General features: G+C 35.1%; 1 protein-coding gene across 4 annotated transcripts in view; it reads right to left on the bottom strand.

The window, feature by feature from the left end:
• Positions 1–666: 666 nt before the first annotated feature.
• Positions 667–19,196, bottom strand: part of Ctnna3 (catenin alpha 3) — a 1,728,170-nt gene continuing 1,709,640 nt past the window's right edge. For all 4 annotated transcript variants that reach the window (XM_027931212.2, XM_027931213.2, XM_071611230.1 and 1 more), the window contains one exon: positions 667–9,033. In XM_027931212.2, coding sequence (XP_027787013.2) covers positions 8,746–9,033 — 288 coding nt within the window. In that variant the 3' untranslated portion in view covers positions 667–8,745. The remainder of the gene's footprint in view (positions 9,034–19,196) is intronic.

Here is a 19,196-nt window from a genome sequence, read left to right as displayed (position 1 = left end):
GCTGCTCCAGGCACTGCAGTATACACCTGTAATCTTACCAACTTTGGAGGCTGAGGCAAGAGGATGGCAAGTTTGAGGCTATCCTGGGCAACCTAGTGAGTCTTGTCTCAAAGTAAAAAATTTAAAAAAAGGTCTGGGGATATAATAATTCAATGGTAAAACTCTCCTGGTTTCAATCCCTACTACTTAAAAAAAACAAAATAAAAATATAGAAATATTGGCAGAGCCAATGGTATTCCATGACTACTCTGGAGTGTGTATTCAGACATTCTCAGAAAAGTTATTGGTCATTTTCATGAATTCCTAGGCTGAATAACTTTTACAGTACACAAATGTTACTGTTGAAGTCAAGATTAGTGCCCAAGACTAACATGCATGCTCATTTAAACTAAAAATCTAGTTCTGTGAGATATATTAACTTGGGTGCATGAATAACTTGAAAAAGTATCCTCCCTGAATTGTGTGGCTAAGAATGGGAATAAAAATGACAATTAGAAACACTTATTTAGAAAACCCACCAATTCATTTACCCCCTGGGTTTTCTTTTGCCCTACCCAAAACACATTCCATTAAATATGAACACAAAATGTTTAACCAATACTTTCTTTATTGCTTTTAATTTACATCATTTAATTTTAATTGAGCAAATTCTTAATGAACTCCAATTCGACATGAGTTGAAATGAAAGTAAAGTAATAATACAACAGAGTTACAGAGTTACACGTGTGAAGCAATACCATTGAGAGCATAATGAAAACAACATTTGATTCAGTAAAACTTACAAGGCATGCAGAATCTCAAACAAGGAGCATTTGGGTTTCTATGTCAATGTCATACGCTACTGAACAACCATACTTTTGAATGAATAATTCATTTTATTGATTGGTGAAATTGTCTTTAAGGACAAATATGGATCAGAAACATCTACAGAACCTTATGCCAAATTTATCTATAGCCAAAACACAAAACTGCAAGTTTTATCTATAGCCAAAACTGTTTCGAATTGTCCATTACACTAATGGGCAATTCACAATTGTCCCTCTGCCTCAGCACAGCAGTTTGAGATGTAAAAGCGAGATAATCTGAATCACCTCAAATGCAGCTAAACTTAAGTTCTCAGGGTACTACTGCAATAAACATGACCATTATCCATAGCTTGCTTTTATTTCATCCCATACTATCTTAGTTTAAAGCTACCTTTATCCTGAATTATAATGTATATATCACCTGCAGAGATGTCACCACTTTTAAGATATCAGGTTGCTGCTTGTAAAAAAGTACTTAAAGTTATTTTTCTCCAAATTAATATAGAAATAAAAATGTAATCAAAATGGAAAGCAAGGGCATCTGGAAATCTTTCATTGGAATTTTTAATTCATATTTAATCACCCAATTTGCCCAAGAAAATTTTGTTTTAAGCCTCAACTATTAGGTACTAAATTGGGCATAACATATGTCTACGTCTGTTTCCTGGGACTTGTTAGTCACAGAAATGGAGGAGAAACCATTGTGCTGTCATTTAGGAAATTTTCTTTGGAGGGACTATGCTACCCAAGAAGAAAATTAAAAACCAATAAGTAGTACAGCTTAACCCTGCAAGACAGTGGCTGAAATTCTCCCATGGACAGACTGTAGACTCACATATAAGATTTGGTAAGCAATGAAACACTTTCTTTACAGTATTTTTGAAATTAATTTTATGTCTAAAGCCTTCAGAAAGAGAAAAGTTCTGTTTCACTGAAAGTGAATAAACCTCTCAGACCTGCTCCTCTCCTTTGTGAGTTGGTACTCCAGTCCAAGCCTAATGTCAAAAGCCCAGGTTACAGAAACGCACTAGTCTAAGCTAACTTCTCAGTGAATACCAGCAAGGGGCAGATATTTTACAAAGATGGAAAACTGCAATGAAATGTCAGTTTGGTCTGGGAATCCACAATCCATGGATGTCTGAATAGAAAAAAACAAGTTGCCCATAGGATTTGGAACTATCAATGTAACTTTTGAAATGTTTAAAAAGAGATGCAACAGCCGGTCAAGACCAAATAATCAAAGAACTAAATATAAGCATCCTGCTTGAAAATGCCAAGAAAAGAAAACTTTAGAACAAGAAAATATCTCATTTGAAATGGAAATACAAGAATGACTTTGATAATATGTAAGTTGCTTTTTTACATATGTCCTACATTTAAGACATTTTCAGACACGATTTGTTAGAAATTTGAGCCTTTTAGCTGGCAAAGTGGTACATGCTTATAATCAATCCTTAATTTGGGAGGTTGAGGCAGGAGGATTGAAAGTTTTAAAGTTTAAAGTAACTTAGTGAGACCATGCCTCAAAATAAAAAAAAATTTAAAAGGCTGGGATGTAGCTCAGTTGTAGAGTACCCTGGGTTCTACTCCCAGTACTACCAAAGAGAGAGAGAGAGAGAGAGAGAAACTTAAGTGTTATAAGTATGCGACTTTCTAATAGAACATTTCCTTCATCATGAACACTTCCTTTTCTTACACTTGAAACAGGGACCATCACAATACCAAATACACAAGAGTAAAAACCCCCAAAATACAAATTCCTAGTTTGAGGAAACACCTACGGCTGTTTGTATACTGGAAAATCATGTCACTCTCTAGCGCCTGGTTGTGGAAGCTTAACACAACATGGGAAAGAGGTCCCTTCAGCTGACATTAGAAAGAAGGACCATGTGACACTAAGGGAAGAAGTCACCTATATTCAGACACATGCTGTGTACATGTGACCTCTGTAAAAAAAGAGTTGTGGGATGGGTCACAGAAAAGTGATAGTCTATTTCAACAATCCTTGGCCTAAGAACTCTTGGAATGCCTAATTTTAAACACAGGCACAGGGCTGGGGATGTGGCTCAAGAGGTAGCGCGCTAGCCTGGCATGCGTGCGGCCCAGGTTCAATCCTCAGCACCACATACAAACAAAGATGTTGTGTCTGCCAAAAACTAAAAAATAAATATTAGAATTCTCTCTATCTCTTAAAAAAAAAAACAGGCACACATCAGCTATAAAAGGGTAAAGAAATGACAGCAACAAATAGTTTTTGCCAGTGAATCCTGAAGATAGGCTGACATAGGCATTTCCATTGAAGCTTTTCCCTCTGTAGTGATTAAAGTAATTCTGCATAAGGGCTGTTCTCTTTTATCAGATCATACGGAAAAAAATATTGATTCCCTATATAACCTGGTACACTCTATTGAGTTATTAGAGGTGAGAATCCAGCTAATTATTTACATGACTCTTACGTGTTTGGAATAATATAGGATATATATAAATAATATATTTTTAAAACTTTTATCTTTTGTTCTGACACAGGATATTAGGGGTGTCTTGAAGTGTGTATCTCATTATGAACTAGAAAACTCAATCTCATTTTCTAAGAAGTTTGGATGGTAAAGCAGCTAAAATTTCAGAATATGGGGAGTAAAAAGTAAAATTTTAGAGCCAGTAAGACTTTGAACAAGATTCTTATTGTGTTCAGGCCTCAGTTTCCTTAGCTGTGGAATAGAAACAATAATGTCTATTTTATAGAATTATTCAAAGTATTAAATGTGATGATCAGAATTTAACAGATTTGGCACATGAAGACAAAGATCATTATTTGTTTTGATATCTGGTATATCCTAAAAATTTAACCCATCACTGGCCTGAAGAATGACTGAATATTTGCTTCTCAACTTATGAATAATTTTACTAAATCAACCTCAAAATTCTTGCAGTTCATTCTTTTGCCTCTTACAGTACTTTACCTAACCACCAAAACACGAGGACAAGTCTCCAGTCCTACCCAGAAAATCCTCCTCAAGGTAAGTCCGCCTAATCTTCATAGAACCAAAAACTCTTCACCCATCTCTCTATAAATGATATCTGCTTCTGAAAGGATCCCTCTCATTCCCTCCTCTACCTTTGGCACTTTCTTATCCATTTCATTAGAAATGCTCTATCATTTTTCCTTTTCAATCCCACTTGACATGCTCATGTTGAAAGTAAATCCATGTGTTTTGTTCCCACTAATCAGTGGGAGCTGCTGGATGCTATAATGCAGCCATGAATAATCTCATCTGGGGATGATATGCAAGTGTCAGCCCCACAGACCATCCATTGCCTACAGACTCATGATCAAGTTGGGTTCCATTTGGAGACAGTTGTCTCAGGGAGTATTAATTACCTTCTTTCCAAGTGTTCAGGGATAGATTATACATAGTCTACTGGGGAGGTATTCACATGCAAAATAACTAAAATTCTTTATTTTGCTTTAAATAGAAACTATGTTCTTGTTCATGGAAATTGATTAAAAATGGGAATAAATATATCTTAAAAATTTTAATCTTTTTCTCTTTTAGATATCTCAGATAGTGCCAATATCCTTGATTAGGAAAAGTTCAGTTAAATACACCTAGTTTTAATAGCATCCATGGGTTTTTTCCCCTAATTTAATCCAAAGGGCCAAAATGAACACTTTCAAAATACTTCATATGCGATGCTTTCGTCATTAGGCCTTCCTTGTGTATTTGGGGAGTTACAGGGAAAATACTAACACTGAACATATCCTAATGGTATGGGAAAAGAAGCAAAGAAAAAAAGGGGGGAGTTTTCCTTTAGATAAATATTGTTTTCTGATATTTGAACATAGACAAAACAATAACATCATAGCTTGTAGAAATTTTCCTAGTTTACTTAGAAAGTAACATGCAAGTTTTTAAGTGTGTGACCCTAAACTTTTTTATAGGTGAAACAAATATTTTGGACCTTAGAAACACAAAATGTATAGCTGATTCCTAAATATACCATAGGTGAGCTGTTTTGGCTAAAGACAAGCTGATAAAAGAAAGTACAGTTTTCATTGAAATTGATATTTTGGCACCTGTCTTTCTAACCTAGACAATAACTTATGACAATACTGAAGCAGGCTGGCAACTCTGCCGGAAGTTCACTAGAGAATGGTAGATAACACCAGGAAATGTCTTAAATCTCATTCCATTCACTTGGCTACTACACAGGAATCCGTATCCATGGGAACCATGATCCCTAGCATTAAAGTATGTATTTGACACCAAAAAGAATGTTTAGAAAGAGTAAAGGAATAATTCTGCTGGAAATAAAAACTTGTATAAATTTAACTGAAATCCTATAGAATATATTTGTCAATTTATAGATGCTTAAATAGATAAGAAATGAGATCACCCAAAAAAGTGAAGATTTAGGAAGACATTGAAGACCCCAGCCTGTCTTTTTAGTCACTCATTATTGAATTTGAGGAGCATTATTAAGTTTGAAGGCCCAAGTTGGGCATTTAATTCACAAATATTTAATTAAAAAATACAATTTTAACTAACTTACCACAGTAGGACTGAAAAACTGACCTTTTCCAAAACTCTTTTTTAATAATGTAGGATTGCAAGAATAGTCCTCTCTGTAGGCATGGGGTCCTTATTGCTGTACAAAAGAGATTATGGGGAACATATATATTATTGATCCTAAAAGATTTTCAAAGGTTAAAAGGCACTGTTATGGATATGAAGGAAAAATTATATATATAAATTTGGGACAGGGGGTTGTTACTGGGAATTAAACCTTCAGCCTCATGCATCCTAGTCATGTGTGATACCACTGAGCTACATCCTTAGCCCTTTTTACTTTTTCTTTTGAAGAAGGGTTTTGCTAAGTTGTCCAGGCTGATCTCCAAATTGCAATCCTCCTGCTCAGGTTCCCAAGTAGCTGGTATTTTACATCATATTTTCTAACACATTGTAGGTTGCACTCATATCAAAGACAAACAGAAAGTAATAATTCAGAGATTTGCATAGAAATTTGATGTTTGAGGTTCTCCCTGCACCTCTGACTCATTCAAGAACTATCCAGAAATTCATTAGGGTAAAAACATTTTAATCTTAATAATTTTTAATTTGTGATAGAGATTTATATTTTTCACCTTTTATATTTGGTGAAAACCTTCTAGTTTTTATAATTAGAAGAATCATCTTTAATGGATTATGATTTCATGGATATTTTCCAAGTTATTTTGATGCTAGTCTAACATTTGGCAGTGATGCAGGTGGCTCACCAGGAATGGAATGGTCCTTGTGGGTGGCATAAAATTTCTCTTTCCTCTTATTTTTTTCTATGCAAATGAACATAAATCAATTTCAACAGAAGAGAAGGGTGTGTTCTAATTAGTAAGATCAAGTAAGTATATTATCAGAGGAGGTACCAATCTCGATGATATATATGATTTCAAAGATTCATAATGGGCCGCCATATTATCACTCTAATTAAGAAATTTCCAGCATTCCTCTGCAGAAGAAAGGCCTACATACAAATAAGTCCAATAGAAATATGCTTATTGAACATATTTATTTACCTATGCTTTATAATACACAGATCTACTACTAGGTTTTTTGTTTTGTTTTGTTTTGTTTTTTGGCATACACATTTGTATTATCACAGGTTTTAATAAAATTTTGAAATTCTGTCTACTGCAGGAATTTGCTCATGTGGACAGATATATTTCCCAGCTTTATGCATCTTGTTTTTACTTCCCTTTTGATTAATACTGCAGATTTACTCCTGGGACTTTGCAGAGCTAAAAATTTTATTGTTTTGTTTAATCACAGTTGTTTTCTTGGAGGTAAGCTGCTAGAAACCTACCTATATTAAAGAGAAAGACTTGTTCACATAAATGTTGGGTAAAATGTCACTTTTATTTCAAGAGATAAAAGTTATTTGGTAATTGGTGTCCCAATACTGCATTCTAAATTCCAACAAGTGGAAAGACAACATATAGGGCCAAATGGATATTAGATTTTCTAAATGAAACTCTTCCAAATTGTGTGCATGCGGCTATAGGAGCTAAGATAAAGAGCTAGATGTTTGATGAATTTCAAAGAAAATTCATTTCTCAGCTAAATAATAAGTTCACACTTGAACCTGATAGAAGGATGTGATATAGGTGCTCAACAGTTGCAGCAGAATACAATGGGAGCTTTTCAACAAAAGAAACCCCATTTGCCTTACTTGTCTGGATAGTTCTGCAAAACAGAGCCACCTGAATTTTTATTTTTTTTTCTTCACTGCCTTCTTTCTTAGGTGTTTGACTTTGGTCAGAATAAATATTGTGGGCAAGACTGTGGTGCAAGGCAGAAAGGAGTTAATTGTCTTTAATTCCTAAAAAGTATGCACACAGAGCCCAGGCAATATAGCACTTTTAAAAATTAAATGACTCATTATAATTAAGGAAAGGGAACATTTCACTCATAATTAATGCCAGACTATTAATTATATCCTTCTTTTCCCATACCATTTTGCTCAATTTACCATATATAACCTGCTCTTGAACTATATGCTTTCTTATGTTTAGTGACTCCATTTACCCAAATTGGTGCTCCTAGCATCAATTGGTGTTATATGAAAAACATTATATTTTTTTCATCAATCTAAAGGGATATGGCGGTTGAAACTGCTCATCAATAACAATGTTTTACACGTGATAAGTTAAATTTATAATGTTGTTATGATAAAATAGAATATGGAATTAATATTTAAAAAATCCTATGAATGGAAACCCCATGGGTGAGACAAAATAAAGATGAGGCTTAATTTCTACAAAGAGCTCACTGAAAATCCAATAGGAAAAGGAGAGAGAGAGAGCAAATACTAGACTCTGGGGCTATTAGGATGTCCATTGTGAACTCAACTCTGAATGAGCACAGTTATCGAACTTATAAAATGACCCCCAATGACTTTTATTTAAAAGAATGCTATTAAGATCACTCCAGCTTCATTGCCATTAACTCTGTTTCACAGTTCAACGATACAATTCACTGAGTTATATTTTACTCAATGCCAAAAGGTTTTTCAAACTGGCCTTTCTTTTTAATTACAATTGCAAGCAGATAGAAATGGAATTTTAGAGTCATGCAGAATTCTGCATACTTCTGTTACCATGACTTACTCTGGAACATAGTTCAGTATCTCAGTTACCCAATAGGTGATAGCTCTTCTACATATTTGTTCCAAGGGCCCCAGTACTCAAAAGTGCAGAACTATGGAACACAATGGAATCCTATATACCTGGCATCAAAGGCCACTGTAAACTTTATAATATTAATAAAGCATTTTGTTAATAACCAACGCTGGCCTCCAAAATCTAGTAACTTCACTGCTCAAATTTGATTAGCTAATGATAGATGTTAGATTGTCAACTAATCAGTTGACAATAGAAACAAATATGTAGAGATTGAAAGTTTTTCCTATCAAAGAAGTCACACATTCCCGTCAGGTTAGGTCAGATAAAGAAAGTATGGAGATTAACTGACAAAATATTTTATAAAGTCTTTTGTTTCCATTGAAACTAAATTGAGTTAATGTCAGTATTTGAATTTCACCATGAAAAGAGTGAAGGTACTTGAACTATTACAGATAAACAAGGATCATTTGTCTCCTGTGTTCATTTGGTAATGAATATAACACATTCACTTCGATGGGACAGGCTGAGTACACCTAAAGGCCTCATTCACTGGACCAGCATAGGATGATTAACCATTATGTGCCGACTATAACAGTGACGTGACCCCAAATATATGTTGTTTATGTTTCGATGTTTTTTTTTAATGTTATTTGTGAGTTAAACTCTGAAACTTAGTGAAATTACAGAACTAATCAAGTGTAAAATAAAGCAGTGCGGTTAGTTCAGACTTCCTAATGTGGGCACCCGTGCAGAATAGTGCTTTCAGTAGATTTGTCTTCCTCTAAATTCACTCATGACTTGCACTGGATGGATTTTTTTCCTTGCAGAGCCTCGTCTGATGGCTGCATACGTTTCTTCTGGTTTCTCTCTTTTAATCAAGGGTTTTTTTGCTGGAGCCTTCATTCTCCACATCACTACAGGGTGCCGGGGCCCAGCAGGACTCTGGATTCGGATGATCTTGGTTGAGGCGATATAAGACATTTTCACTGTTTGCACTACAGCATTCATTAAATTTTTGGCTGCTTGGATCAGGGAGGTGACACTGTCCAACTGTAGGGGGAAAAAATTGAAGAAAGAGGTCTTGTTCAAAAATGTAATTAGGAATTTAAAGAGATTTAATAATGTAGAAGTTGAAAAGAACCACTTTGCTTTTACTCCAGAAATGAATGAGTTAATCCTTATTTTATATATCTATATGTAATTGCTTACATCATACTATTCTATTGTTTTTGATCGTTTACTATTTATCTGATGCATAAATATATCCATATGTTACCCTGTAAGACGGCAACTTAGATTAATTTATTTCTCTTGGTTTTCAGTGAAACCATATAAATGTTTAAGTACTCAAATCCATATAATACCATAATGTTATACCATCACTGCTTTCTTTGAAGCATATTTCCCTATTTCCAGGGGGTGATACTGAGCCCTTTCTGTAAAACAGGACTTCTTCAATAAAATCCATGTTTTATATAATTTAATATGAATAACAGGAAATTCTTCTCAGATATTATAGTTTAAGATAAAATCCCATGCCCATATACATGTGTTAACATGCACATCTACCACTCTCTTGCATGAACATCTCCTATCACTGCAAAAAAATAAAATAAATGATTCTATCTAAAAGCATCTCTTTTTTTTAAAACCTAAAACTGTTATTCTATTATGCAGTCTGTTAACATAAAAAGAGCCAATGCTTTGCAGTCAAATAAAGCTTAAATTCCAGATCTTCCTTTTGGTAACTTGGAGAAACTGTTTAATCATTTTATTATAGTTTCTTTAGTCATGAAATAGGAAAAGTATGTTTATTAAAGGTAAAATAATATATGTAAGGAAATGAGTACAGTCATTGCTAAAGAGTCTGTTGCTATTAAATATGATTTTCTTTGCTTCATATGAAGATGCATTAATGAGATTACTAAATAAAACTTTTATTCACATGATCCTGTTTTTGTTATATTTGTCTGGTTTGTTCATAAAAATAATCTCAGGAAAAAAATGAAGTGATGTTCCTAGAATCTTGCAAAATACCTTAGAGCTAAGTCAAATTGATTCATTTTTATACTACCAATGCCTTTTCCATTATTTTAGTTTGGCAGATTGTCATCCACAGCCAACTCACAGAAAGATGTGCCTCCACTGTCACCCCTTTGTGATGTGTGCTGTCAGGGTTGAGATTCAAACACTGGCTCTGTAGTTACTAAAATCCATCAGCAGCTGCCTGGCCTGAGTACTCTACCTTTGCTGTTAGAGGAGTCTCATCTCACATACAGAATAAATGAGGGAAGAAAAGCTGTAAGCTGAGGTTATGTGCCTGGGGCACTGGTCTAGCTGGCTGCTTCCTGGGAAGAAAATTTAATTAGTTCCATTATATGCCAAGGCTGAAATCTTTGAAAAGGTAAAACCAAAAACATGCAAATAATTTTAAAGGTGTAGTATTTGGCAATGATTCATCAGTACATCATTTTACTTCCTGAAGCCAGAAATGTAAAATCTGTGCATGTAGCAGGAAAATGTCACATGTTTTACAAACATTAAACAGGATTTCATCAAATACTCGTATGTATTTTGGAGCACACTTAGAGCTTCTGAATCTGTATATAACTATAAAAATCATAGAATTGTGATCAGAATAACACACTCTTATGGTTTGGATATCAGGTGTCCTCTAAAAGCTTCTTCTGCATTAAAGCAGGAGGTAAAATGAATGGATTATGAGAGCTGTAAAATAATCAGTGAATTAATCCATTTGATAGATTGATAATTTGAATAGAAATATGGCAAGTGGGATACAGCTACAGGAAGTGGGTCACTAGGGGTGGGATGCCTTGGGGATTATATATTTTGTCTCTGACTCTTCCTGCTCTCTCTCCGCATCCTGTCTGTCAGGAGGTAAGCAGATTTCCTTCACTGAGCCCTTCTTTGATGATGTTCTGCCTTATCTCAGTCCTGAAACAGTGGAGTTGGCCGACCAGGGCTGAACCCTGAAATCATGAACCCATGTAAACTTTTCCTCCTCTAAAGTGTTCTTATGGGGTATTTTCATCACAGTAATACAAAGCTGACTAACACATGCCTAGTTACTAAATTACTCTGCTGACAGATTGCAAGCTAAAAATCTGCTCTTTAATGATTAATTTTCATTAAAACCTCCCTGGAGCTTGGAAGTGGTTTCCAATCCCACCATTAGGAAAAGAGCAAATTTTTTAAAGGGTAAAATAATATTTGTAGGTCCATGCTAATCTCATCCCTCATATATGAAAGTATTGCGTTTATACTGAGGGTTCTGTACCACTACACAGTCTTTCACAAAAGCAGGTTCTGGGAAATCCCTGTCACTCCATAGCTTTGGGTCCTCCCTGCTTAAAACTAACATTCTTTTCTCTTTCTTTTGATCCTGTAATCTTATCATATATAAATTATATTTATTTCATCTCCTTTTTATTTTTCCATGAAAGTGATATCTATAGAGGAGCAGTCTAGTCTAAATACAATCCATGCCTCACAATCTGGAAACCAACTTGTCTTCCTTCCTCGCTTAATCAGATAATGCCTATCTGTGCAATTGTGATCTCTTATGCTGGCTTCTGACAAATCTTTAGATTTTAAAATCCTAAATGGCTATAGTAAAATCTTATTCTCTGCATGAGTCAGAAAAACCACAGGGAAAATTATCCCTCTGGGAGTGCATGAAGACTAGTTTTGCAGATAAATTAGGACAATTGCTCAACGAATACTGTTATTTTTGAGGAAAGCTTGTACAACAATTTATGAAGATATTTGAGGTCTAAGAACTCCGTGTGCTAAGATGTATAACTCCCAGCTATTACCCAAATCTCAGGCCATACAAGCAATAGACAAAGATAACCCTAGCTAATGACAGGAAATTTTGTTCAATGCCTAAGCAGTGTTTATGGCCTACTCATAGAGAATAACTATGCACAATTTAATGTCAGTGGAAAATTATTGTAAATCTTTTTATCCAGGTGTACTTTCATGAAAAACCCTTTAAAGGGAGGATTCAGTAGAACCCTCTGTGAAAAGACAAAGCAAAATTTGAATGAGGTAATGTACTACATTGGGATCTGTGTTCAACTTATTGAACAAAATTTTCTGAACTTTACAAATGTACCTGTGAAAGACAAGAGTATTATTTATTCCAAAGATCTGGTAGAGAAAACCAACAAGATTGTAAAACTCAGATCCACAAAATTTCTATTTATTACAAATCACTTACATTAATTGAAAAATTTTTTCAGGCAAATATAACTTGAAATGTTTACTGTAGAGGAAGCTCTTTTCCCCAAATCTAGTGGCACTCTCCCCTGATCTAGATGAAGTATTTTTGATGAAGGTATCAATGGGAACAAAAATATCTTCAAAATCCCTCAGATATCATACTGATACATGTAAACATTTGCATGTTCTCACATATAGTAGCTCCCTTCCCATCCTTCCAAAAAGGAAGAGTTCTAATAGTTTTTCAAAGAGTAATGTGACCTAAATTAAGGGGTTCTTTTCTGGATTAAATCAAATCTATCATTTACATAGTAAATATCTATAGATGCCACCAATATCACTTATGCTGGTGATTTATGCTTATGCTCAGAAAACTGATGTGGTTTCAAGATAATTTAGCCCAATAGTCTACTAGTTTTGCATATTGCATATGCACAAACATAAATTGGCAGGTTTGTTTACTATATTTAGATGAATACTAAGTAACTATGTTTAATAAATTCACTGATTCTAATTGTGAGCTATATTTTCCAAACCATCCAAATAATTCCCATCTCAGTAGAGTCTTATTTAATATTACCTTCTTATTCCAGTCTGAACTTTCTTTAATTACAGTGTCTCTTCTGTGCTTTGTGTATATATTATATGGTTTCAGTTAAACTACAGTACAAATTTGACCAGTTTTAAAGATGTTTTCAAATAAAAGACTTGCTCCTTCTTGGAGATATATCAGTAACCCTTTATCATAAAAGGTATTTTTTTTTCCTCAGAAAATGTCAACTTTATGTTCATGTAACTAGTATAGAAAAAATATCTGGATCTTTTTATGAAAGACCATATAAATTACCTACAACACATGTTCTTGACAACTAGCTAAAGTTGATACGAAATGTCTGCTAAAAAACCCTTGTCAAAATTCTATTGTAATTATTGACAGCAAGAGGAATATTCAGAAAGATATGATAGATATTCCTTCTTTTGATTTTATATATTTCTCACCTGTACTATGTCAAAATACCAGAATATCATATAATAATATTGTAACTCATTATATTCAGGAAGCAATATTTTTATCAGACATGACCTTGTATGAGAATTCTAAGTTTAAATGAACCATGCTTCCATTGATGCAGATCTTATATCCTTGCACCTGGTCTGTCACCTGGGGAAAGCACAGTTGCCCGATGCCTGTGCAAACTGCCATGCTAATTATTTCTGCTGGGGTTCCTGCTGAGATAAAATCACAATCTACTTGGAAAGTATATTTCCTGTCCTATAGCTATTTTGACAAACTTGTACCACGTGTAGCCTATGATATTTTTGTGAGTCCCAATGTTCACCTGAACTCAAAGGACCCTGGTAGTCATTTCATCTTCATAGAAGCAATACCCAACAGGCAAATGTGTGGACTTTGGTTCCAGGCATAATATGAGTTTATAATAATTGCTACTGTCTACTGTATGCTGTTAGATATTAATGAATAGTGACCCATAAAGGACTATCATTATCTTCATTTTTTTCAGTGGAGAGAATAAAGGCACTGAAAAAATTGGTAAATAAACAGGTCAAGGTAATACAGCTTATTAAATGGTAGAGCTGAAATTTGAACAAAAACAGTCTTGTCCAACCTAGTGTTTTCACTCATTTCATAACCCTTCCTTCTCAGTGACATGTCTCTTCCAATATATGACTATTTTCAGATATTGAGTAGCTGGAGAAATAATTCTAACATTAGTAAAATGTCTAAAATTTTAAAGTTGACTAACCACTAACTATGTTTTTAAGAAAGTTTATCTTAATTTTGTAATGCATATTGGTACTGGGAACAATGAGGGTACCTTACTTGCCAAATTATTTATTTAGTTAAGACATTAGTGTGAAAATGTTTTCTCAATATTAATTTCTAAGTAGCACATTTTTGGAATATCAAATAGAAATATTCAGTCATTCATCCTTATACCCAGATTCATTTAAAGACATCTAGATTAAGACTTTTAAACTTTAAAATTTAAAGTCTGGATATCAATGCATAAATCAATAAAGCAAAGAAAAACCATAAACACCTTATAGCTTCTAGGGCAAAAAAAAATGTATAACATTTATTTAATCTGAAAAATGTATCAGTATAAACACAGCCCTGATTAATTAACCAGATCTTTTGTTGACTGTCAAATCAATTTAAATCAATTTGTTTGCCTTGGTTTTGCAACAAAAATCAGGATTTTAATCCCCTAACTATGGGTATCTTTTTATCTCTTGCTTAGTTTTAACATGCTCAATTAAACTATTTGGAAAGAGATTAGCATAGGTCATGGAAAAGAGCATAAGTATATATGTTGGCAGGTAAATAAACAGCATGAAATGACTCTAAAAATATTTCAAGATATTTGTAGTCTTTCTAGTTTATATATACCATTTACATCTCTATATTTACGTAATGATGTTGTTTATATACAACAGAAAATGTTAAATGCATTTTTTAGCAAAAGTACATCAACTAATTCAAAATATTTTTATGAACTACTCTGAATGTATCATTTGTTTTCTAGTTTTCAAGATTTTATTTTTTTATTTATTCTAATTCATTATATATGACAACAGAATGCATTTCAATTCATACTACACATATAGTACATGATATTTCATGTATTTGGTTGTACACAAAGAAGAGTCACACAATTTGTGTCTTCATACATGTACTTAGTGTAATAATGTCTATCTCATTCCACTGTCTTTCCTACCCCCATCTCCTCCCTCCCCCACCACCCTCCCCTTTTCCCTGTAAAAAGTTCCTCCATTCCCCGGGATCCCAATTATGGATCAGCATTCTCGTATCAGAGAAAACATTGAACATTTGATTCTCTGGATTGGCTTACTTCGCTTAGCATAATATTCTCCAACTTCATCCATTTACCTGCAAATGCCATGATTTTACTCTCTTTTATTGCTGAGTAATATTCCATTGTGTATATATACATCATATTTTCTTTATCCATTTATCTACTGAAGGGCATCTAAGTTGGTTCCACAATTTTGCTATTGTGAATTGTGCTGCTATAAACATTGATGTGGCTGTGGCACTATAGTATGAATTTCTTAAGTTCTTTGTGTATAGACTGAGGAGTGAGATAGCTAGGTAAAATGGTGGTTCTATTCCCAGCTTTCCCAGGAATCTCCATACTGTTTTCCATATCGGCTGTACCAATTTGCAGTCCCACCAGCAATGTATGAGTGTGCCTCTTTCCCCAAATCCTCGCTAACACTTATTGTTGTTTGTATTCTTAATAGCTGCCATTCTGACTGGAATGAGATAAAATCTTAGAGTAGTTTTGATTTGCATTTCTCTAATTGCTAGAGATGCTGAACATTTTTTCCTGTATTTGTTGACTGATTATATATCATCTTCTTAGAAGTGTCTGTTCAGTCCCTTGGCACATTTATTGATTGGGTTATTTATGTTTTTGGTGTTAATACTTTTTTTATGTGTCTTAGAGATTAGTGCTCTATCTGATGTGTTTATGGTAAAAATTTGCTCCCATTCTGTAAGTTCTCTCTTCACCTCACTGATTGTTTCTTTTGTTGAGAAGAAGGTTTTAATTTGATTCCATCACTTTTGTTGATTCTTGATTTCATTTCTTGCTCTATAGGAGTCTTATTCAGGAAGTCAGGACCTAATTCAACATGATGGAGATTTGGGCCTACCTTTTCTTCTATTAGGCAAAGGGTCTCTGGTTTAATTCCTAGGACTTTGATCCACTGAGTTTTGTGCGTGGTGAAAAATAGGAGTTAGGAAATTTTTTATCTCAATACTCACGTAACACTATTCTTTTGTTTCTAAACATAGTTTTTGAAGAATAGCCTATATGAAACGGATTCACCCTTTTCATATACATCTGAAATGCTAACAACCACGCTGGCTTAATAGGCAAATCAAATAAGAGGCATTGTTAAAGCTAGTAAAAATGGAGTCATCTTCCAATTGAAATTGTCAAGCTTATAATTAAATGGAGGAAGTCACCCATTCTTTGAATACAAAGAATTATTCCAATGGGCCCCTGATATGATTCACTCAGTAAATCTGCCCTTCACCAAATTCTCCATTAGAACACAACAACAGAAAAGGACAACCTTAGTTGAAAGGGAAAAATCAATGTGTGGAATAACTAAAAAAATTAGTACTACTGAGAGGGCCAGATGTGAAATGAAATATGACATTTATTCAGTTGTAATCTTGTCCTGTCAAAAGCATTTTCAAAGTTAATTTTTTTTCCAAAGCAGATACTTTAAGGCCAAAACATTTTATATCACCTTAAAAGAAGACAGTTATAAACATAATGTGACTGAGCCCCTTTAAAATTAAAGCCCCAGTGTCCCCAATTTCCTGGTAAATTGTTTTGCTGCAACTGAGTTTTTCTAATGATGAGAACAGCAACTGAGGAACAAATCCTAGAGCCTTTGCAGGCACCAGTAAAAGTTGAAAAACTAGAATTGTAATATACCAGCTAGCTTGGCCTGGCTAAATCTACATGTGTATTTCCAGGATTTTGTTCCCATTAATTATAAACATTCCTGAAGGAGGGGCAGAGATATCCAGAATAGATGCTTTCCCAGTTTTGACAAAACAATGATTAAATTTATTTTTCCTTTTTAAAAATTGTTTTATCTTATTTCTGATGCAGGCCGGTGACCAAATGCTGTCCTTGAATATAGTCTGGGAATCCCAGCCGGACTCTGGCTTGGAGTGCCAGTAACAATAATGCCAATTCCAGTGGCTACTCAGAATGTTTTTTAATTTTATTTGAAATAGCCTATTATAAATATCTATGAATTACCAACCAATCTATATATAGGTTAAGTAAACTGTGTTTACTTACGGAAAAATGCTTCTCTAAAGAACTAATCGTTGTAATAATTACAGTCCTAGATACACAGATTTGGAAAAGTTAGTATATTCTTTCCCAAGTGGAAGGAGTGGATGGATTTGATGAAATTCTGTCAAAATCCATGTTTTACCCTTTGATTCCTTTTGTCTCCACCATCAGTCAGGACACTGAGGTCTGCCATCTATGAAGATGCTCTATGACATCTTAATGAAGCAGCAATAACTGTGGGCTAAGAATAAGAAAGCACTCGTCTCCTTCATTGATTCTATGCTCATGTCTTTTATGACTATAGGCAAGTAAAACTAGGCCTAGCATAATGCTAAAAAGGCTAAAAGGAGGGGAGCTGGGAAGATGGCGGCGAATAGAGTGCATCACCCCCGTGTACCGCGTCACTGCGCAGGTGAATAACGAGTTAGAACAACCAAAAGCTATCTTGTTAGGAATTTCCAGCAAAATTGGGGTGCACCATAACCTAGAGGAAGGATTTCCATCACTGAGGACCAGTTACTGGGTCTCAATCGTGAGTGAACTGTGTGACCGGAGATCCAGGCTGATGGATCCGCAGCCCGCCTGGCGGCTAGAGACGGCGGGGCACCAAGAAGCGGCCAGCAACGCAGAGAGAAACGGCACTGCGGATTCTGTGGAGTCCAACCGGCTGTGCCCTCACTGAGTTCCGGGCTGAGTTCGGGGGTTTGAGACGGGGGAAGGAAGCGGTCCAGTTCTATCCCCTACACCGGACAGTCCACCAAGGAAGCCAGTGGCCACCATCTTGGAGAGCTGACGGCACCATCGCCAGTTTCCGACAGATTGCAGCAATAGAACAGGTGTGTTATTCAGCCCATCTCCCATACAGTGGGGAATTCGCATAAAATCTCTCCCCGGCTTTCCGGGGGAGGGATTATCAGAACGAGCCTGAATAGAGACTTGAGGAAAGGTAAAGGCACCTGACCTCCAACTCCCCCTCCCATCAGCGGTGAAAATGAAACCTGTCTTGCCAGCTCTGGGGGAGGGGCAAGTGGAAGAAATCAAAACAATAAGGTGCCGGTTCCCAATAGCCACCCTCCACACCCAGCAAACTGCAGGCCCAGAGTATAGTTTGAACTGCCGAGAGGCATCACACTGGGGAAGGCCTGGCTAGCAGGAGAAGCCAGGGGACGAGAGGCCAGGAATAAACCTAAGCTAACAGGTTTTTGAGAGAAACTGTTGGGGTGGGGGGAGTAGGGAGTGGCCACACACGGACTGTATCCTACAGCCAGAGGGCAAAATCTTGGCCCGGAAGGCACAGCACCACGTACTGGAAGTGAAGAAAATAGAAGCCTAACAGTGACTTTTTTTTTTCTTTTCTCATCTCATTTTTTAAATTCTTTAATTTTTTAATTTTAAATTTTTTTTAATTATTTTTTTTTCAATTGTAATTTTTTTTCAATTGTAATTTTTATTTTACAGCATTTTATTATTATTATTATTATTATTATTATTATTATTATTATTATTATCATTTCTTTTCTTTTCTATTCTTTTCTCTTTCTTTCTTCTCTCCCTCTCTCTTTTTTGGTTTGTGTCCTTGTGTCCTTACCTTTTCCCCATCTTTCCTCTTAAGCATGAACACCCAGATTACATATAACTTAATAAATGCAAATAGATGAATACTATGAATAGGTCTATAGTCCGCCTAAGCCCTTAACTACTCCCAAGTACTCCTGTCTATTCTCTTGTTAATATCCGCCTGCATTTGAGCAACCTCCCAAAGAAGCTAACATATACTAACCTCCATACCATCAAATCGCCCAACCTTAACATAAAATCCTAAGTCCAAACCTCAATTCTCTATATGCCATCAAAATCTGAAGGCCTTTAAAGAAACTAATGAATTTACCTTAAATCACAATTAAATCCAACATCTCTAAACATTGTCTCCTAACACAAAGGAGAGATAGTGGACTATAAAAACCAAAACAAATTTAAAGGAGAAAACAGAAACACAGCAGTCAAACAGAGTTGGAAAGTAACTTGAGCACCATGAAAAAACAAGGGAAAAAAGGATTGCAAACAATGCAGGACAACTTAAATACACAGGAGAACCTA

This window comes from Marmota flaviventris, chromosome 4 (assembly GCF_047511675.1).
Source record: "Marmota flaviventris isolate mMarFla1 chromosome 4, mMarFla1.hap1, whole genome shotgun sequence".
Taxonomy (NCBI): domain Eukaryota; kingdom Metazoa; phylum Chordata; class Mammalia; order Rodentia; family Sciuridae; genus Marmota; species Marmota flaviventris.
Note: the sequence above shows the minus strand (reverse complement) of the source record. Positions and strands in the feature narration are given on the sequence as shown.